The 22,990-nt window shown below is 46.7% G+C and overlaps 1 protein-coding gene across 5 annotated transcripts in view; it reads right to left on the bottom strand.

Moving 5' to 3' along the window:
• IQSEC3 (IQ motif and Sec7 domain ArfGEF 3) overlaps positions 1-22,990 on the bottom strand; it is a 151,226-nt gene that overhangs the window by 23,463 nt on the left and 104,773 nt on the right. For all 5 annotated transcript variants that reach the window (XM_090043383.1, XM_090043387.1, XM_090043385.1 and 2 more), the window contains exons 4-5: positions 12,639-13,732; positions 6,790-6,951 (exon numbers count right to left, since the gene is read on the bottom strand). In XM_090043383.1, the coding sequence (XP_089899509.1) occupies positions 6,790-6,951; positions 12,639-13,732 (1,256 nt within the window). The remainder of the gene's footprint in view (positions 1-6,789; positions 6,952-12,638; positions 13,733-22,990) is intronic.

The following is a 22,990-nucleotide window of genomic DNA, read 5'->3' as shown; positions in this document are numbered from 1 at the left end:
ATTGTGCTTTGCATGCTAGGTCTTCTGCCTTGCAAGGGGCTGGACACTGGCTCATTTTCAGCGGGAAAAGTTGCACAGTGGTTATCATCTTTTTAGTCTCCCCAAAGAAAGCAGGAAGGGAGGCTACAAGTGATCCCACACAAGGGAGGCTACAAGTGCACACGTGAGTATATCTCCTCTGCTCGGGCCTGTAGGGGGGCTGTCAGGAAAGCTAAGGTGGACATAGAGCTAGGACTTGCATCCAAAATAAAAGATAACAAAAAGTCCTTTTTCAAATATATAGGGAGGATGAAGAAAGCATCGGGAAATGTGGGGCCCCTGCAAGATCCTCTGGGCAATCTGCAGGTTGTGCCAAAGGAGAAAGCAGACCTCTTTAACCAATTTTTCACCTCCGTTTTCTTGGGCAAGGATCGGGACTTCCCCACTGTGATGCAAGATGAACTCGAGGGCAATGCCTCCAGACCTCAGGTTGGGAAGGACCGGGTTAGAGAGCTTCTGGAGGGGCTGGACGTGTTCAAATCAGCGGGTCCAGATGCTCTCCACCCCAAGGTGTTGAAGGAGCTAGCTGGGGTTATTGAAGGGCCTTTGGCACGGCTTTACCAGCGCTCGTGGTGCTCAGGCCAGGTGCCAGATGATTGGAAGGTAGCCAACGTGGTCCCTGTCTTTAAAAAAGGGAGGAGGGAGGACCTGGGCAACTATAGGCCCATCAGTCTTACCTCAATCCTAGGGAAACTCTTTGAGAAGATCATCATGGAGCACATCTGTGATGGGCCAGCTTCAGAGACGATGCTCAAAGGCAACCAGCACGGTTTCATTAGGGGCAGGTCATCTCAGACCAACCTGATTGCCTTTTATGATCAGGTCACAAAAGCACTGGATGCAGGTGTCGCAGTGGATGTAGCCTTTCTGGACTTCAGCAAGGCCTTTGACACCGTCTCCCACCGCATCCTCATTAAAAAATTGGGCAACTGTGGCATTGATGCCTACACAGTCAGATGGATTGCAGATTGGCTGAAGGGTTGTACTTGGAGGGTGGTGGTAGATGGGTCATATTTGACCTGGGGAGAAGTGGGCAGTGGAGTCCCCCAGGGCTTGGTCCTTGGGCCCGTGCTGTTCAATCTCTTTATCAGCGATTTGGATGACGGGGTGAAAAGCACCCCATTTAAATTCGCTGATGACACCAAAATTTGGGGTGAGGTGGGCATGCTAGTAGAGAGGGAAAGACTGCAACAAGACCTGGATAGGTTACAGGGGTGGGCTAGCAAAAACAGGATGCGCTTCAATACTGACAAGTGCAGGGTGCTGCACTTGGGCAGTAGTAACCAGCAGCATGTTTATAAGATGGGAAACTCCCTTCTTGACAGCACGAAGGCAGAAAGGGATCTTAGAGTCATTATTGACTCCAAGATGAACATGGGCTGACAATGCGAGGTCACGGTTGGCAGGGCTAACCGGACCTTGTCGTGCATCCACAGATGCATCTCAAGTAGGGCCAAGGAGGTGATCCTCCCCCTCTACACGACACTGGTCAGGCCACAGCTGGAGTACTGTATCCAGTTCTGAGCGCTGCACTTCAGGAGGGATGTGGACAGCATGGAGAGGAGGGCCACCCACATGATCAGGGGGCAGCAGGGCAGACCCTATAATGAGAGACTGCGGGACCTAAATCTGTTCAGCCTTCACAAGAGAAGGCTGAGGGGGGACCAGAAGGGTTTGGGAGACACCTTGTTTCCCCTAGCACCCCCTGGCATAACAAGGAATAACGGCCACAAGTTGTTGGAGAGTAGGTTTAGATTAGACATCCGTAAGAACTACTTCACAGTCAGGGCGGCTAGGATCTGGAACCAACTTCCAAGGGAAGTGGTGCTGGCTCCTACCCTGGAGTTCTTTAAGAGGAGGCTAGCTGGGATCATTTGAGCCCAGTTTTTTCTCCTGCCCAGGCAGGGGGGTCAGACTTGAAGATCTACAAGTTCCCTTCCGACCCTACTTCTACGATTCTATGATTATGTGACTTGTGCCTCACTACAAGATTGTCTAGACTACATGCAAGACTGTTGTACAAAGGCATCTGCTTTCTGTTCAGGGCATTTTCTTAGGAGCCCTTTTAATGAGCTCTGTGCTGTGTTTGGGTCTGCTCATCTTCTGCGCCTATGGCTTTGCTCCCACAAAGAAGGCACAGAGGGACAGACTATCCCTCATCTCCTCTATCCTCAAGGCATTATTACTCTTTAGATAGACTGAAGCTGTGGGATCACCTCCAGCCAAAGAAGCTGTTACACAGTCACTACTCAAATCCACCTATATTGCAAAGCTCCTGGGGATTCTTCACAGGGAAGTTAACTCTTCGGGATGGAGTGTTTTGTGGGTGAATCCTCTGCTAATCCAAAGAGAGTTTAACGAGTAAAATAGCAAATGAACTTCCTTTGAAAAGAGCCACCTCTGTGTGAATCCAGCTGTGAATTTATATCTCCCAGGAGGAAGCCCTCTTCCTCTCGCTTTCTGTTAGAGAAAGGGAAGGCAACATGCATCTGACAATGAGGAGAGCAGCTCGCCTGTAAGGAGAATACGTCAGAACTAACCCAGTGCTTACATCCTGTCAACAGCCTGCCCCCATTCACCACAATGTCTCCTACATTAAAAAAGCCCCTCCTTTGAAAACAAATGAATCAGGACAGCCATGTCTAACCTTCCCCAAATCCTGTGAGCCAGAGCACAAGTCAGCTAGCTGTAGTGGCACGTCAGCTCTGTTCATGGCATAGGATCATGTGAGCTAGCTCATGAATGAGTGAGGGACGCATGAAATTCCTAAGACAAAAGCATGGGAAGGGAAAGAATGAAAGTGTACAGAAAAGGATGAATGAAGGTGAAAAAGGAAAGCATGAAACAATGAAAGCACTAAAGGCAAAATGCAACATTTAGAGGGCACGGAAGAAGGAACGCAGACTGCCTGGAAGAAAGAATGGGAACATTTCTTGTATTAAAAACATGTGTTAACCTGTTTTATTTAGTGTAGTCCACGTACACGTGGGATGTGTTTGGAATTTGATGCACAGGCATTTGATACACAGGCTGGAATCAGGTCGGTGGTCTAGTGGCCACATGGTACAACACATGCTGGGATTCTAGCTCTAGACCCTTAGTCCTGGTCTGGCTGTGTAGAAGAGAATAGGCCACAACATGTTCTCTAGTAGCTCTGGTTGCCTGACTGCAAGTGTGCTGGGAATAGGCTCCAATGGGAGATCATTGATCCCCTTCTATCAGACATGCACTGGGAAGTCTGGTTGAGGAGGGAATGAGGGCATATGGTGCAATTTGCAGCTTGCCTACATGGGGACATTTACCAGTAGATTACGTTGCTAAATTCTCCTGGATAAATAAGTCCTTAGGCACATAGTCCTATGGACTTGTCCATGTAGAATGAGGTGCTTTTGAAAATCCTCCCCCATTCCTCCCAGCCTATTCAAAAACTTCCCTAGAAACTATTTAATTGATCATACTTTAGATGAAAGGAAATTAGATGAGAAACTTCATTGGATGAAAGGAAAGTGCAATGCCAGGCCTTGTAGGGACTCATGGAAGTCTTGCAATGGGAGCGCAGTGCACAAGTAACATACCAGACATCATGCACTATAAAGATCTTTACACCTCTAGCTATGTAAGCTGTACTGTACATTCTTGTCACTTGCATCTGCCTGCATTTTCTGGACATATGTGGAAGAAGTCATGTTTTTAAAGGATGGTGCAAAATGTATCTGCACAATTATCAACTCTTTACATGACTAAAGAAACAGGCATTGAGTGGTTCAACCAGTGTCAGCTAGAGGAACTTAAGAGCATTAAAATGTCCCTTGAAGCCAACAGGAGTTTCCTGAGTAAGGGCTTCATGCTGAGGCTGGAGTGTGACAGGGAAGTGAATGAGGGAGGCTGGAGACTTTCATGGTTGTTTTAAAGGCTCCCCTATTATTTATTTATTTGCCTGGGCTAATTTAACCTGCCTATGACAGGAACAACACTTAGAGTACACATTTCTGACATAAGTTTTCAAGCACTGTTTGTATAAACTACAGCTAAATTAACATAAGAATTTGCATAAATAATTGAGATACCTTTGAAACAACAAGGGGCTGGATTTCCAAAACCAGGCCTGTGTAATTTGTATGAGCAGCCATTACCACGGTGCACACAGTCAGAGTTGCTGTGTGTGATGATGTGTGTGCATTTAATGTCTACAGCCAGCACCAATGTGCTGTTTCTAGGGTGCATGGTACTGCTAGCAGCAATACCAATTCCTGTCCTCCATCCCCACAAGCACACATAACGAAGTGGCTGCTGCTTCTGCTAAGAGAAAGAGGGAGGGCATTTGTCCTGCTGGCTGCACTATAAACGTAGCATCTCTGTGCAGGCTGCAGACATGGAACACACTGATGCGCAGAGGCAACGAGCACGCTTAGAGTGGAACAATCACACAGGACATCACTGGTGCTCTAACACTCTCGTATTACTACAGGGACTGGGATGAAGGAGAAAGATTCTGCTGTGGACTTGTGAGGCCAATTATCCTTTGATTTATAGCAGTGCAACTCCATTAACTTGAAGGGAAATGCTCTGCTTTACACTACTGAGCAGCGAGTTGGACTGATTTGATGTTGGGAAGGCACTTAGCTTTTCTCTGCCTCAGTTTTTCCCTTGTCTGTAAAATGGAGCTAAAGATACCCCATCCCCCTTGTTAAATGCAGTGATACTCACCACTGAGAAATCCCACTGGAGCACTAACTGTGAGTGAGGGTGGCAGGGCCCAGGAACACTATCACACCAAGACACTTGTGTTATAATGAAAAACCCAGAGTATGTCATTTAAAAACACAACATCTACTATAGATTTGAACTGGGAGGCAGAGCCTGAGCTCTGCAGTAGGAACCCTTTGCATTGGCACACTGCTTGTTTTTCCAAGAGATGAAGACCCAGTGAGAGTGTAGGGAAAGCAGGAAGTTATCAAGATACTGCTATCACAACAGCCTCACTCCTTGTGCTGAGGCTGCACTGGGATATCAACAGAGAATCTGTCTGGAGATGCAGCCCACACATTATTTGCTGGAGGAAGAACGAATTACTTTTATTTGTGCTCTCAATATGAAAATATTTGAGAGAACATGCATTTCAGTTATGAACAGATCAATATACGGCATATACCCAGTATATTAAAAGCAGGCAGAATCAATGCCAGGTACCAACAGAAACAAAATAACCCTGATGTACAAAAGAGAGAAGCCTTAATGTTCAGATCCAAGTTTGGAGCCTGATTTTACCAAAGTTCGTGGGACATTGGATTTGAGTTTCCACTCCACTGTACCCTATATGAAACATGGGGGTCAACATTCATGGTTCAGGGGTTCAGACCTACCTACGATTTACAACAAGATACTTAGTACAACCTTTCAAACCTCATGGAAGGAAACCTCCTCAGAGAATGATGGCACAAGGTAATAGAGGAAACTTGTCTGAGGCCCTAATCCTGTCAGCAGTGAGCATCTCCTGAGACAAGGTGCTAAGTGACCTTGTCAACCACTGGCTTGATTGTCAGAGGGGTGGGGCTCCTTTGTTCCTAATGCTGTTCATCTCAGATGTCAGGTTTGCCATAGTGCAGAAACTAGTGTTGTATCTAAATGCAAACCACACTCTCTTTTCTTATCCCTCACTTGTAGGACAAAAGGTTGTTCAGAGCTAAGGAAGAAGTAAGTCACCTGGGCCGACTGGGAAGGGGCAAGCACTCTGGTTGAGAATCACTGAATTTCCTAGCCCTACTGCTCAAAGGCCTAGCAAGGCTTAATGTCAGATTGGTAATAATCCTGAAGACTATGATGGGGAGGAGGGCATGAATGGCCAGAGCCTGGCTCTGGAAGAGCATTATGGCAGCAGGATTCTGAAGGATGAAGCATAAGCCTGACAGAAGGGGAATGTGCTGTCTGAGAGACAGATTGCTCACAGAAACAAGAAAGAGCGGAGATCAGTGAAGCTTAGCAGGAGTCAGTACCTGAGGAGGAAATGCAGGGAGCCAGGGGTTCAACTGGACAAGTGAGCAGAACTCAGTAGGAACAGGTGGTTAACCATGATGGTAACCTGGGGGCGGGGCTGGTCCTGGGCAGCTGCTGAAATGGGCATGTTATCCTGCTTTCTGGGAATGCAGTAAGCCATTTCTAGAGTCACCTGACCAAGGATCTCAGTGCACTTCAGAAACACCAACAGATTCAGACTCGTGATTTATCATCCCCTTAAAAAATGGAGGCTAAACCATGTGCTCCAGTAGTGACAGTCAGAGGCAGAGGCAGGAAGAGAACAAGTCACCCTATCCATAATGATAGGATGGTATGCCCTGTGCCCTGGTCTCCACTAAAACTTTCCAAAAAGTGCCTCAGGGTATTCCTCTAATATATGAAAGAACCATGGGCTCTGATCTTCCTCTTGCTCACCCCAGACTTACACCCTTGAAAGCCTTTGCACCAGTGCAAACTTAGAAATAAGCCTGGTGCTATTGTACTTGGCCCAGCCAGAAGAGCCCTGGGGAAGGAGAAGCTGGGAGACAAGGACAACAGTTTCAAGTCACTGGGCTGAAGATGGCATGGGGGCTGTGCTGAGTCCAGGGGGGAGAGGGAATGAAGATGAGGGGACACACTCACAGAGGGGGAGGAGTGGGCAGGAGGGAGTGGGGCCCATTCAATCAAAAGGTGAGAGAAGATGGGAAGGGGAGGGCAGGGCTGTGGAGAAGGGAGGGGAGGGACAGCTTCACTTACTCCAGGACATCCCTGTTGAACTGTTTCTTGCTGTTGCCCAGGAATTCACCAATCATCTGGCGGCTGAGTCCCTTGCGCTGGAGCAGAAAGTGTGCCACCCCGATGGGCGTATCTGGGATGAAGCCCCGGGAGATCAGGAACTGGATCCCTTTGTCTGGATTTCTGGAAGGGAAGGACACAAGCGGTGAGTCTGGATGCTCTTTTCAGGGCTCCATTGCCTCTGCCTCATCAGCTCTCACCTCGCAGCAATGTGATGACAGTTCCCCTGGGACAGCCAGTCTGTCTAACTCTCCTCCCATTAAAGTGGATCCAAGTCACCAGCCAGGTGGTGGGCAGGAGTGAAGTCAGTATTCAGGGGAGAAATCTCTTGAGTCCTGCTGTGTTAGAGGTTAAGGAAGTGGAACTGGTTCTGATGATAATACCCCTGGAAACTCCCATGGTACCTGTCTTGCCAGTGTGCCACCCTGTAGCGTACCCTGCACAGTTCTGGAGGGATTGACCGAACTGTGAGAACCCACCAACGGTGACACACATGGGACATAACCTCCCCCACTCCTCAGGCCAGACTGACTTGGACTGGTCCTGTCAGTTCCCTATCTGATAACAATGACAGGCAGGGCCTGCATGAGCTCGCTGTCAATGAAAAGCGAGCAAAGGAACAGACCGCCACACCTGCCATTAATACTTAGCCTTCCTGCTGCCCAGAAACACCAACCACCTTCACTTATCCCCCTTTATGCTAGAGCCTCCCCTTCCATTGGAGACATGAGGCTCTGCTGCAAATAGCTCATGAGACTGAACTAGCACCTGGAACAGCAAGCTTAATGCCTACCCATCTCCTCGTGACTGCCTTTCTTCTCCAGCAGGACTGCCTCTCAGAGGCCCTTGTCGTCCACAACTCTCCAGAGAATGTGGGTGCCCACCCTCACATTCCTCCAGGTCTAAACCTTTCAAGCCTGACTTTGATCCTGAGCACTGGAGAAGCCACTCCCAAGGACTCCCGTGAGTTACATTATGTGAGTTCAGAATCATCTCTCTTGTATTCCTTATCCTATGGAGCACATGGGAAAAAAATATTACATCAGGGTGGGATCAGAGGTGCTTTGGACATGCTTATATGGGGAAGTGGCTGCAAAGCATGCATTAGCATAGACATCAGCAGCCCGTGGAACATCAGTAGGTCCAGCATGTACAAGAGCAGGTCTGTACTGCAGAGGAGTGGATGGGATAACAAACTAATTGGCTGTGGGTTACCCCATCAAGATGACAAGGATGAAATCCTGGGTTCCCTCCTTTAGAAGTCAACAGGAATTTTGCTGTTAACCTCTATGGGGATAGGATTTCATCCCACCATGCTGCAGCCAAGAGGTGATAGAAGAAGGTGGTACATAAAGGGGCTCAGAAGACACCACAACTCTACAGAAAGTGGGTAGATAGGGATGAATAAATACAGGTGGGCTGAACTCCTCTGAGAGTGGCTAAATCAGGTTGAGTTTGGACTGAGATTGAACTAATACCCCCCGCCCCATACAAATGGGCTGCCTATACATGAGCTTCTTGGTGTTCTAATTAGAACATGTTGGAGCAGACTCAATTAATCAAGACTGTTCCCTGTCCCTCTTTCCCCCTGTCTGTCCTCCTTTCTTTCCATTCAGTGAGATGCAAAGTTTTCTTATGGTGGTATCTGTTATTGGATCAACTGCATAATTGGGATAGTTAGATTTGTTAAATGGAGTTAGAATTATGCAGTTGGTCCAATAAAGGATGCCACTCTAAGAAAGCCTTGCCTCTTGCATAATTCCTGGACCATTATGGCTACAACATCACTCTACTGTTTCTATTCAGTGACACTTTCTCTTTCAGCTAAGCCTGGTGCTGACTGGTCTCATTACTTTTATCCCAGGAGGTTCTAGGGGGTATAACTTCTCTTTCACCTCATCCCATCTTTCTTCTGTTGTTCTTCCCTTTATTAACCATCTCAGGGTGACGTCTGTATGTACTACGTGTGCAAGTGCATGTATGTATGTATGCATGTGCATGCATGGGTGCATATGTATATGTATGTGTGAGAGTGTATTTATGCAGATATGGGGATCTGAGCATGCTCCTCTATCTGAAAGTGCCTCTCCATCTGTGTTTGTCTGAGCATAGCTGTGCCTGCCCACGTAAATGCATTTATGTCTGAGTGAGCTTTTCTCTCAGAATGAGTGTGTGTTTTTGCAAGCCTGACTGTCTCAGTAAGTCTTTTGCTGTTCATGTTTGTCTCTGTCTGCGTACAGAACTCTCCATGACATGCGTCTCTGAGTGCTTTTTATGCTTCTGCATGTGTTTATGTGCCGGTGCAATTCTGTGGATACATGTTAGAGGGTGTAGGTGAATGCCTCTGAGATCGTGTGCTGTTTTGTGTGTGTCCGTCCCAGGTATGTTTCTGTGTCCATGTCTGGGTTTCTCTGAGTGGCTGTGTTTGTGTGTCCTGCATGTGCCTGAGCATATGTGCAGGAGTGTGCCTGTCTTTATTTTGCATATATGGATGGGCACACAGGAGGTTCTCTTTCTGTCCCTTCTCCCTCACCCCCTTTGGCAGGCTGGCGGTTATGATGCTCTCTAGCAGATCGTGCTCATGCTGTCAGTCAGAGGCACAGCAGAATCAGCAAATGCTGGGATGATTTCCAGATTCCTCATGGGTCTCTTATCCAGGCTGCTGAGAGACAGGAAGGAGTGCCCCATTTCTGTCATGAGTCCCTTGTTGGGGGAATTCTGCAAAGGCTTAATGAACAAATTTGCACAAGCGTTCTCCCTGGGGGAGGAAGCATAATGCATGGTTATGTGGGTGTGCTTGATTCCCCACTGACTTCTACTGCTCAGATCTACCAGCTGAGTAGGGATTTTTGTGAGCCACTTACACAAATCTAGAATGGGACAGCATGCCCAAGAGTTGCTCATTCTGCTTAGGAGAGTCTCACGGGGCAGAAAAAGTACATGGACCTGAAGGCATGAACACAATAAACTGGGGAATGTGATTGTCCCAAGGGAATGACAGCAACTCCGCCCATTAATAATGCACATAGGAGTTCTATAATGTGTGCCAATGAAAACCTAGGTTGGCTCAACCCATCAAGGGCTGCTTAACATGACTGGAATACGGAGTAAAAATGCAGCAACTGTGCCACCCCTCAGGACTCATCTTGGAGTCCAGCACGTGTTGAAGAGGTGCAGCTGCAAATGCATGTCAGGAGCACATCAGTAGGAAAGCACAAGAAAGCTTAGTGCCAGAGGCTGATCACTACTACGTTGTTGTGAATCCAGAGTAACTCCATTGGAGTCAATGGCTTTATTCCAGATTCACTCCAGTGTTGCTTAGAGATGACTATGGCTATGTGAGTGAAACAAGTCCCAGGGCTGGATGCAGTGATATAGACAGCAGCATGGTGCAGGAAAAGCTATAAACAGCAGGCATGTAAGTTAAAGTAGCTGAGCTCCCACCAGCCCCACTTAAAAATATGCAACACAATTCCTAGCACTCCGTGGGCTATAAATGCAATATAATACAATGTTTGTGCATACACGTCCCACTGACTAAGAGGAACTTTCTGACTGCTTTTGCCAGAGGCTGAGCTTGTTTACCCCAAAATCCTAGTAGGTGAAATGCACATTGCTTTAGCACAGTCGCTGCATTCCTGCTACCTGCCCCCCTTTATATAACCCCAGATGTATATCTGACACCACTGCTGATATCATTTCTGAACATTTTCCTTTATGTTCAAAGAAGCTAAGCATGACTGGTCTGTGCTGTGGGATTCCTACAGTCCTCCTGGCTTTCCCTCTGCCTACGCTGCTAGCCGCCCACACACAAAAAGAGCTATTAGAGCAAGGCTATATAATGCAAGGCTCTCCACTTCAGGAATTCCACCCCCTCACTGTGAAGCATGGACCATTTAAGGTGCTGCTGTAAAAATGTAATCAGTATATTCCCAGAGGACTGCTTAATGAAAACACGGCTGGGGGACTAATGGCAGAGGGAGGAACAGGTAACAAAGAGGAGCCTTTCTCTTCTAAGCCAGGTCGCTGGTGACCAACAACTGATGCTGTTTGGTGAAATGAGTTTGTTGGTCTCCTTCCGGTTCCCAGTGGTTAGGTGTCCACATTACAAAACCTACTAGTCCAAATGGTTGCTTTGCTGGAAGTGTCAACTGTGAGACCAAGGACTGGATGGGTGACAGACATATACTAGACTCTGCCATCTCAGTCCTAATAGGGTCAGGCTTGGGGCACACTCCTATGTCTCTGGTGAAGAAACTTATCCTATTGCCTCCCTTGCAGTTTCTGTTCTAGGGATAAAGAGAAGACTCTGCTCTCCAGAGGTGACAAATCAGCATCTTTCCCTCTCTCTAGTTAATGTTTTCCCAAGAAAAAACAGACCATGACAGGTGATTGGGAGACAATTTCTTAAACTGATCACCAGGGAGTGCTGGGTATGGCCAGGAAATTGTGCTTCTGCCTTCTCAGTTATCACAAAATTCCCAGTGATACAGAGTCTCTAAAGTGATGTGGTGAACCTGGGTCAGTGAGTAAAAAAACACTGCAGCCCTGCTTTCCAAAACAGTCAAGGAGCTGCTGATTCATCATGTATGCATGTGCAAACTGAATGTAGGAGGAATTGGATAAAGCATTTCCAGCCTTGCTTTTTCATCACCTCAGTTCACCTGTCAGCCCCATGCATGACACAAGCCAGAGGAAGATGTGGGCATGTCCGAGAATACTGAACGCTTAACTTGCACAGACATGAGCACTGAGTCCATCTCCAGGAGAACACGTGTCCAGAACCAGACACATCTGAGGCTCATCTTGGTGAAACATCCATATAGACCTGGAACTTCCTTCTGCATAACCAGACTCGTGAGCCCCACATCTGCCTCTGGTGTCCATCCTCTCTGTGTTCCCATCTCCAAGAAGTAGCCAAGCAAAACAACTTTGGCAGAATATATTCCATCAATCCCATCTCAGGTAAACTGTCCCCTTCCTCCTCTCTAAGCCCCAGCTCTAACATCACCAGGACCACATGCAAAATGCCGTTTTAGATCAGGGCAAAGACCAGTGTTTCTGAGGTTTACTTCAGTCAGGAGAGCCTCACCAAGGCTCTCAAGCCCAAAACCCCTGACAAAAACTCAACCTCCTTCAATGCAAATCCAGATTACAGGGGATGTGACCCTTCGCATTACCTTTTCTAACTCTAGTCTTGAAGTTGCTTTGCCTTTGCTTTCACACCTACAGCTTTATTCACAGGACATCAACCTCAGATGTGTGAGAGACTGAGATGACTAAATTGGGTCTGTCAGGTTTAAAATTCTACCCACACTGCTGAAAGGGAAGCAGTAGCAGCAGAAACATTAACCCTGTGCTAGCTAAACTCCTCTTAGGCAAAAGGTCTGGGTCCAGTTCATACTGAGAGAAGCTCTGCACTGAGTAACCAGGACTTGGGGTCCATTCTCAGCTAAGCATCTTCCGTTATTAGGCTCAAGGGAGGAAGAACCCTGTGTCCTTCCTTGTCTGAACAATTACCAGGATTCAATATTCAGCATCCTGAATGGTACCCTTGAAGCAACGGGTTCACTTCCCAGGTACAGGGGAACAGTGGGATGGCAATTCGAGGGCCCAAGTTCAGACCCTAGTGGACAAAACATCTGAATGTAAACTAGGTATCTGTATTCAGTCTCCAAGGAATCTAACCCGTGAACACAAAAGTATTACACCAGGGATGATTCCAGTCCAAGGGCCTTTCAAAGCCTATTGTCACCATTAATGAAGAAAGTTGTGAGGGATTAAAAGATTTAGTTCCATTAGCCACTTACATGTTAAAGAGATTCAGCCCAATGCGGTACAGCCGCTTCCTCATGGTGTCCGTGGAAAGCGTGGGGGACTTGCAGCTGGCTGGGTTCTCACAGTGATACCGTGGGAGGCTCAGAATCATGGCTTGCAGCGCTTCCTTAGAAGAGACTTCGGACGCCGACTTGGCTGATGTGGAAGTGCTGCTGCTGCTCAGCTGCTCCGAGTTGTCTGCATTTTCAGACTCTGAGCCCTTGCTCTGCCCAGTCTCATTGTTAGAGTCAAACTGGAGTTTCTGCACCATCATTTGTCCTTGCTCTGGTCCCCCTCCCTCCACCCCATTGGTGTTGACGTTCACCTCAGTGAAGGTGTGACTGTTCTGGAGGATCCTGGGTTCAGGTAACCCCTCCTGGGCAGCCGGAGTCTCTTTGTCCTCTCTTTCCCCCTCCCCTGGGCTTTCTTCAATTTTGGCTGCTTGAGAGAGCCCTGCCTGAGTGTTGCTGCTGAGACAGTTTGCCATGGACACCGAGGTAGATGACGAGACAGAGATGTTCTTGTTGTCAATCTGGACTGTGACATCCCGGAAAGCCATCATGAGGGTGCTGCTGCTCTTAGGCAAAGTGTCTGGCAGCAAACCCTCCTCCTTCTCTTTGTCCTTTAATTCAGCTTCCAAGTCCTGGTTTGGCTGCATCGAACTTGCGCTGAAGGTCTCTCTGATCTGGTATGAACTGCCATCTTGAAGGGAACACATGGTCTTCAAGCTCCAGGTACTTAGGGCATCATCAATGGATTTAGCCAGGGACTGGACCTGTTCTGTGAAAGAGTCCTCGAGTTCAGTCAGCGCCCCACTTATGGTGGCTGGTAAAGAAGGGGACCTCACCAAGGGGATGCCCACAAAGTTGTACCCTTCCACCAGCGCTTTCTCAGCAGAGAAGCTCTCCGAGTTCTGGACCCGGACCTTCCTTAGTGAGATGCGCCGGGGCATGCGGCTCTCCAGCAGGGAGTTCCGAATCTTCTCAAAGTTTTTGCTGAGCTGGTACTGGCGGAAGGCCGTCTGGATGGTGCAGGCTGCTCTGCGAGAGACCAGGTGGCCTCCGTATTTGTGCTCTAGCATTTCGATCTGAAACACACAAAAACAAAGCTTTTTAATTGACTTCTGAAGGCCTTTCACGACCCCAATTTCTAGACTGATTAGTAAGTAATGACAACAAGAGGAGCTTCTAATATTGCATTAGACTTTTTTTTTCTGAACTGCTGTGCCCTAGAAATACCTGCTTGGAGTTGAACAAAATGAGCTCCCTCCTAGCAGCGGTGTCATGGCAATGCTGGTGAGAGCAGGGGCAGGATGGTCTTCCTGAGGAGTGCCTTGGAAATACGAGGGTGGGTAAAAGCAGCATGAGCTTTCTTCCAACAATGCTCTATCAGAGTCTGCTGAGGGCTCAGCATTATGAGCTGCCGTACTGTGCTGCCCTCACAGTGAGACTCTAGTGTAAAATTCTTCAGAATAAAGGCTGGTCGATGCTATATGGTACCCCAGTAGTGTGCATCTCCAAACAGAAGTGGGCTAGCAATGCTAAGCATGGTTGCTTGCCTAGAGCCCTTGTCTCAGACCCGCTTTAAGGCTTATATTCCCTCCTCCATCATAGGTGGTGGGGGAAAGAGATACTGTTTAGAAAAAGGAATAGGTCAGGAATTGTTACAATGGAATAAGGCTCAAATGCCAACTATGGGCCTGATCCTATGAGCTGCTTACTGACCTCAGCCTTCACTGATGCCACTGTGTGTTAACTGTGCTCAGCGTCTCCCAAGGGGCACTCAGGTTCTCAAGCCAGTATATAAGTTCTGTCCTTAACCCCAGCATAATTTGCCTTTTTTCAAAGAACAAAAACCAACTCAAATGGTAAAAGATTCTTTGTTTGAAGAGTTGAGTAGTAATTTTGATTTTAAAGGTTGAGAAAAGATATTAAAAATAAACAGCGAGAGGGTCTAGACTGAAGTGCTACTAGAGCTGCTAAGGATATGGAAACGTGCACGCATGCATGCACACACGCACACACAGTTAAGAGATATTTCAACATTACTCAGAGCAGCAGTTATCATGCCTACCTGGGCAGTTCATTATGGTCATTTCTGCCACAATGTAGCCAATTCTCACATGAACTTTGTGCTGTTTCCTATTCCCAACCCCCACCCACCCACCCACCCACCCACACACACACACACACACACTCACACAGTTTTTGCCCTGCAGTTAAATCCTAACACATGAGCCACAAGGGGTTGTTTTCTGTCTCCTTTATGCATCCTCCCAGCCTTAATTCCAGTGAGTAGCTAACAGAGGACAATGATGATGGTGATGATGAAGATGATACCAAGGAAAGCAGAAAGGACACAGCCTAATTTTTCCCACTAAGGTTCTGGCTGCTTTACTGAGATCAGCATGTCCCCTCCAGCATCTGACAAAGGACTTCATCCCACAGCCTGCAGGTATTGAGTGTGGTATGCACATGTGTGTGTAAAAGCAAAGTGAGGAGTTAAGAGCAGGACAGGGAGTTTAGCCCTGCATTAATAACAAAGGAGCTGCTGCACAAGCACCACGATACTTTCTGCTTGTAAGCCAGATCCAGTGCATTGCAAACTGAAAGCATCCCCATTTTCAAGACATAGCCAATCCCCCCACATGTGCACACACATACATTTCATGCCTTTTCAGCTCCAAAGGTGTGAAAAAGCAATGAGGTTTATTGCATGTTGCTCCATGCAGACAAGGCCAGAATCAAATGCAATCACAAACAGACTGCCTGTGCATCAGGCCCCAGCTCTGAGAGTGTCTTCATTTCATTCAGATCTTGGCTTTTTCTTTTCCTTATTTTAAGTGAGTTTCTAGATATTGACACTACAAAGATGAGCATCAGAGACAGACCTGAGCACCCTACCCTGAGACAGCATTTGACTGAGTTGGCTGAGAGCCTCGAACAATAACTCTGCAAAATGCAAGCTGCTGTCTCCATCACAGTGGGATATTACCTCTAAGAGGTGCTGACTTAGCTGGGCAGCAAGAGAAGAGTGGTGCGTGTCCAGCCTGTGCTCCCCAGCAGATACATCCCAGCTAAGCATTGAGGTGCAGACTCTCAGTAGTGGGAGGAAGAGTTTAACTTCTGCTGTACTGGGGGGGAGGAGTGTCCTGAGGTCATACCTGAATACAAGAAAGAAGCCTGTCCCCCTGTCCCTGTCCTTCTGGGAAGGAGGAGCTATGTTACCCTAAGCGGGCGGTGGGGTCATGGTGCAGGGCAGAGGCACTGTACTGTGGTGGGTCTAGTACCCTGGGTTGCCTTCATCCCTGTCAGTGCAGAGGGCTCTGCCTCATGCTTACCCATCCAGACAGATTCTCTGCTTCCTTCCTTCCATAATCCCTGACACGTGTAAAAAGTAGGTGTCAAGCACTATCCACTCTGAGCAGGACAGATCTGCACATGCATAGGTGTAGTCCCAGTAACTGTGCAGGGTACAGATGATCTGGCTTGGAGCTCAGCTCAGCCTCACCCTGCAGAGTGCACAGTGCAGCTTGGCATCCGCTACCACTCTGCACAAGAAGGCAAGCAGGAACAAAGTGAGAAAAGACCCAGATCGTTTATCTCACATGGGGAAGCTTCAGGCCTTACCCTTATTCTGATGGGATAAAGAAGCCTCTGTTTGCCCTCCCTTCTCAAGCCTTATCACAAATAAGCCTTATCACAAATAGGGATCACCTACCCTTTCTTCCCAACTCTGCTACAATTTCATAGACATAAAATTAGGCTTCTCCCTTTACACACCTGGAAAAGGTTAAGGGCTGTTCTCTTTGCAAATAGGTCTGATTTCTTCTCTGCTCTTCACACCCCAATGAGCAACTGGGACCCATCCCTTCCCCAGCCCTACTTCCATGAGTGAAGCTCATTTAAAAATATGCATATTAAATAAATCTGTGCAGGTGCAATGCAACCAGCTGTGGTTTGAGAACTGACCAAGCATTCTGGATAGAATGGGCTCTAACATCAGCTCCCAGGCTGATTCTGTTGGAAAGGAGGGAGTGAAGGTAGAGGGGAAGGAGCCATCTGAGGGATGGGATAATAACAAGATACAAAATAAGGCAGAAGCAGGAGAAGCTGCAGCCTCATAATTATCCAGGGTTTCCAAGGAGGTGACAGCCATGCTGGAAGCATACAACTCAGTCAGTCTGTTCTTATTAGAAGCCAGAACAAGATGTAATTGCTGATCTGTACTCAAAGGCAGATTTGTCTCAAGCAGAGGACAGTTTCTGAACCAGCAGACTTTGATAGCAGTGGATCTCAAAGGGACAGTTGAGAGCCACTGAAGAGTTTAAAGGAATGGGCCAAAACCACTGACATCAATGTATCATAGGGTCTGGTACTTGCTAATGCTCTGTGATCCATCAGAGAGGGGGATAACCATGTGAGACAGTATAAGAGGCATTCCCAATATCCACAGCTCACGGGCTCTGCTAAGAGCAATCACCCATGTTAATAATATTTAGCATTAATGCAGAGCATCTCCTTGAAGCTCTCCAAGCACTTTTCAGAGGCTGGGGACCTTATTCACATTTTGCAGAGGTGGAAACTAGGACAAAGAGACTTGTCCAGGCTTGTAGGTGAGGAGTAGCAGAGCCCAGAATAGCATTTGGGTCTCCTGACTCACTCCAGCTGTCTGCCCACTGGCCCATATAGTCCCTTCACTGCAGTTAGGCTCCACTGTCCTCTTTCTTTCATCCTCTCTCTCTGTGTTGCTCAGCTCAGCCATTTCTTGAGGCCTGCAATATTCATGCGATGCTGGACCAGGCTATCAAATGTCCGGCAGAAGTTAGGGATTTCACATGCCCGCTGTTGAGCAAGGGAAGAGGGCATCTATTAACACTTCATTGTGGTAGCAAGTAATGGAGATCTACGTCTGGCTCACTGAAGGAACCTTCTCTTTCCATGTGAGAGGCAAGAGAAGGCAGATGTGATTGGCCTTCTCTCACTTCTAATAAACCCTATGAATCACAAGTAATTGCCTGCTTAAAAATGCTCTTCTCTGGGGAATGATCCGACAGCAAGCACCGAAGGAAGAGGGGGATGGTATTGGATTTAAAAGAATAATTAGCTTAATACGTTTCTGGGCCTCAAAATGAATGCTCAGTCCTAAAAGATCAGCCCTTCTGGCTGAATTAGAAACAGCTGGGAAATAGCTGTAGCCAAGAGGGACTGTGGAGGGAGGGAGCATTCATCAACCCATCCCAAGGCCAGCCCCACTGTCTGGCTGGGATGTGGCAGTACATTTGAGATACAGTCCCTGTGGCTTCAGTGCCCACAGCATGTTGAAGCAGGCTCAGGTTCTTCAAAAGCAACAGGCCTGATGCTGACCTCACTTATGCACAGGCTTTTCAGGATTCGATTTTTATTGGTAAATGTTAATAAATATGATTTCACCTCACACTCACAGACTGATGAAAATATATTTCCATTGTTAATAATCAAAATGTGTAGAAGGGGGACATAAGAAAAATAATGGCTGAAACATTATTAGAGTTCATTAATGTGTATAAAATGCAATGAGTGGAGCAAGTATTTACATCTCTGCCTAGAACAGCTGGCTGTGGGGTGGAGCTGTGAATAATGTATGCTGCACATCATTCAAGTGTGCAGTGTGTTGGGGTTAAAGTTGACAAAGATCATATCTCATACATAGTTACATTTGTCATGGGGCAGTTAAACTGCACTATAATAATAGGAGGTTTTTGTTTCATTTCAATAATGGGTCACAACAGAAAATCTATAGAGGAATGCTACAGTGAACACCCTGACCTAGAATTAAAAATGGTTAAAAAGACTTGGAAGGGAAATGAGAAGATTTTGCTCTGCACAGTTTGTAAGATGGAAGTTACCCGACAAGCAAATCGCATTACCAAACATTCGAACACTAAGACTCATTTGAAATGAGAAGAAAGTCAGACAAATAGTACAGGCTACGATGGAAGACTGCTTAGGAAGAATGAGACAATGGAAGGCAGGAGCAATGGATTTTCCTCACAAACTGGTACATGCATTGTTCTTTGAGGCGATTCCAATGAATGTGGTCCGGGGTTCAAGTTATTTATTTGTGCCATTTTGCAAATATGCACCAGCAGCTCCACTTGCCCAGAGCATCGTCATCCGGAAGAAAAATATTTCCCTGAAGTTTTTGCCCAGCACCAAGCAGAAAATAAGGAACTTTTGAGGGGTGAGAAATTTTCTTTAGTAATTAATGAAACCCCTGAGCTTGCAGGACAGCCAGCAATTAACGTCCTTGCAATGCTCTACAGTGATAAAAATAAGTCTGTAAATAAAATTCTATTAAAATCCTCTGTTCTCCTTCAGTGCAGCAGAGGAGCTGTATCAATTTGGATTCAAGATGTGTTGAGAGAGTATGGCCTAACATGGGAAAACTGTGTGTCAATCAACAGTGACTCCACGAAGTACTTTCAACGCCGTAGTAAAGGACTTGAATGAAATGTATCCACATCTGCCTCAAGTTCCATGTGGCCATTGATCATACATTAAAAATAAACAAGTCCCACAACATCAGCACATTTTTCAGCAATATTTAAACATACCAACAAGCAAAAGCAAGCATTTTTAAAATCTGTGCCAGCAACAAATCCATTGGATTTGCATATGTCCTTCTTCCACCCTGCCCCCTCCCCCTCCGCCCCCACCTCCCCAGGTTATGCAGCCTTGCTGGTTTTCCTGACTTGTTGCAGCAAAATCCAATCATGCACACTGGGACAATGTGACAAACTTTCTTACTAAAAACCAGACACAGTCACTTCAAAGAAAGCAGCAAAAGTAGTGGGATGGTCCAGGACAATGGAAACCAGCAAGAACCATACTGCAAGTTATCTTTTGCTTGTGCATTTTTGGGGGGAAATCCACACTGTTCATTTGCAAATGAAAACAAATGCACTCCTGATACGTCACACTGACATTCTGCTTAACTATGATCTGCAAGTTGCTGCTGGTGTAAATGCTGCTTTAAAAGAAGTGAAACTCAGGGCAATGGGCTCTAAATGGCAGCCCTTCTCATCTGCAATGCATTCTTTTGCTTCATAATTTCAAAGCAAACTGAAAACAACAGCCATATCCCACAATGTACCAGACGGATTCTATGGATTGGGCTTTGTCTTTTGCCAACTGTAAAGTGCTTGACCCATTTTTCCAGGCTCAGATGTCACCCAATTACAGCAACTAAGAAAATATTCCGTGCATTTTCCCTTGCAAGTTTAAACATGGCTTTGACTTGTACATGGCATATGAAATGCCCTGTAATAGCAACATAACAGCACTTGATTGCTGAAAAAGTGAAACCCAGTCACTGGCTGTCATGTCCAGCATGGCATAATGCGCACTCACAGTGCCAGTAACTTCAGTGCCTATGGAGAGATCTCTCAGTTTGTTCAGAAAAGTTCAAGCAAACATTGTATGCGTGTCTCTGATAGCCGATTGGACAGCTCAACATTTTGATTACAACAAAGCCATAAACTCAAATTTGGAGAGCTTTTGAAATCTTGATTAGTCCGCTGGATCTAGCAAATTAAGCATTCCAGTAACTGTAACAAAAGACCTAAATTATTTTAAATTTATTTTTAAATTTTTCACTATTTTACAACTGTGCTACCAAATGAACAGAATGATTTGAAGCAGGTATGATTAATTGATTTATGGATATTGACTTTTTATATTTGTACATATGATTTTATAAAGCTTTTAACAGTATACCATAATTAATACATTGTCTGCCTCCCATCCGTAATTTAGTGCAATCCTGAAAATTTAAATTGATTAAAAAATCAAAATACATGATTAAAAATGAATGTTGATATTATTCATCAAAATTATTTTTTAAAAAAATTGAATTCTGCCAAGCCTACTTCTGCAGGAGCTCTGGTTTCCAGTGCTGTTCCCTAGTTGCAGCAAAGTTAGTGAGGTGAAGTTCAGGGCCAGTGGCTGCATCTGAGCTTCTCAGAGCGGGCTATTGTATCTGCTGTAAAAATACTGAGGTGGGGAATTCCTCATGCACCCATCCTCCCAGTGTTCTCCACTCCTGTTCCCTTTTCAACTAAACACTCTTCCCACCCACCAGTGAATAGCATCCTATTAAGGGATTTTGTGTTGATGGGACGTTATCCTTTGTCCAGAAAGCATGCTCCACCTGCTTCCCTGTCATTGTGCTAGTGGAGGGAGGGCAAGAGGCTGCTGCCCTTCATTTTCTGGGTCTGCTCCTTTATCGTAACAAAGCAATAAGTCAACCTTTGAGATACTGTCCTTTGGACCATGAGCTAGCTCCTTCACCTTTTCCTGGGGTTAGGGTCCTTTTTTGCTGCCTGTAATAACTGGGCATGCTCTATCACATTACAGAGACCTCTTGAGGGCAGGAAGCAGCCTGCTCCCCGGTTGCAGTCCATCCATCAGCAACCCAACGTAGAGTTAGGAGAAACAGAGCTGGAGGAGGTGCTCTCCAATGTAACCTGAACATGTCCCATTGCCTGCCTCTCCAACACAGGGTCCCATGCTGCTGCTTCTGTTTTCCTTTATTGCCTGAACATAGTTATTAGATGGAGGTCTCCCTTCCATCCCTACAATGATATACTGTAGCAATGCCAGAGCAGAATACTATGTGAACTGCCAGGGTGGCATGGGGAAAACCAAGCACGCTTCTGTTGCCCTTATACACAAGGAGTAGCACAGTACTCAAGTGGTAGCCTCATTTAAACAAACAGAGCTTCTCCTGGAGTAAGAGGGGCAGACAAGCCCTGAATTAATGCCTTCCTCACCCCAGGGCAGGCCAGGGGTTGGCTGAGGAATGTCAAGGGCTGGATGAACATGGATGCTGTGTTCCACCCTCACTCTGGGCAAAGTGATTCCAACCTTGGCAAGGCTGGGGTCCCCTCTGGGTTCCCTGGTGGGGGAAACTAGAGTTCAAGAAAGATGGAGACAAAATTTCTCTCTATCTCAAAGCCATATATGGCAGCCTTGGGCTCTGTTGGCAGGGCAGGGTTTGGGGGTGTTCAAATGAATTCAGAGCTTTCATGGGGCAGACCTTCCTGAATGTAAATCATTGTAGCTTTATGGCTTTAACCAGGGTATGCTACTTCACACCTGCTGGTGTGACTGCCCCAGCAGCAGTATATCCCACGTTGGTTCTTGAAGCTGGTTAGACACTGTCTCCTTTCTCTTCTTCCAGTGTGAAACACAATCTCGGACCAATCAGAGTGGTATGTTCAGGACTCTATAAACACAGACTAGCCAAGAGACTGAAGTACTCCTGTCTGCTCAGTATTTCAGTTAGTGACTAGTTTGACATCTCTGCTTTTGGAGACAGAAGTGACAGAAAGACTTCCCTGCAGCATCTCCCTGTGTGAACCTGGCTGGTTGGGACTTTAACTTTCTCAGCAACTCCTGGGAAGAGTGGAAGAAAGGTCAGTCTGCCATTGTAGATGGCTGGAATAATTCAGTTAAGCATCTGCCTATGATTGTGCCTTGAGCACAATCCAGTGTGTCCCTACTGCTTGCTTAGCCTCCCACTCTCCTGCTCTGCAAATCCTATATATTCAGCAAGTACCATTAGAACTGCAGCCTAGGGAAAGAACAAAAATGTTTTTCTTAATAACAGGCTTGTTTGGGTTTGTTTTTTTAATAACACATTGCCATAATACAGTGTGTACAAGGCAGCAGAACAGTTTGTCACCAGCTGTCTGGCAGGACCATGTCAAAGGTGCTGTTAGATACTATGGGGAATTGCCATGAGTGAGGACTGAAAGGCTGTTGACTTGTGAGATCAACTCATTCCCTTTCAGCCTTGTAAGTCTGTCTATTGCTGTAGCATCCATCCCCAAACTCTTGTTGTCATCAGTGACACATCCACAGTGTGGGAGATGCTGTACAGCAGTGGTCTCCAACTTTTTAAAGCAGGAGATCACCTTTGGCATTGAAAAGCAACCCAAGATCTACTGTGAGCCACTGCACAGACCCCCACACCCCTCCGCTGCCCAGTAGGTAAGTCTGTGGGGAGGGAAGGGGGGCGCAGATCAAGGCAGAGGGAGAAAAAATATTTGGGAGCACACCTCCCCAGCAGGTAAGTCCCACCCAGCTGGGGCCTCACTCAACTTACCCTGTTCCTGCCTCTGCAGCACTGTCCCTCACCATGGGGACATCGATCTAGCCCCTGCCCCTTCTTTCCCCAAGGACTGACCTTCTGGGCTGGGGCACACGTGTGCATGCACGCAGGCACTCGGCCCCCCCACCCCAGCCTCGGATTGACTCCAAGAGGCTCCGAGATCTACTGCAAGAGGCTCCAAAATTTGCCA

Source organism: Crocodylus siamensis, chromosome 4, assembly GCF_052110815.1.
Source record: "Crocodylus siamensis isolate JL-2025a chromosome 4, ASM5211081v1, whole genome shotgun sequence".
NCBI classification, from domain to species: Eukaryota; Metazoa; Chordata; order Crocodylia; family Crocodylidae; genus Crocodylus; species Crocodylus siamensis.
The sequence above is the reverse complement of the archived record's forward strand: the minus strand, read 5'-3'. Positions and strand labels throughout refer to the sequence as shown.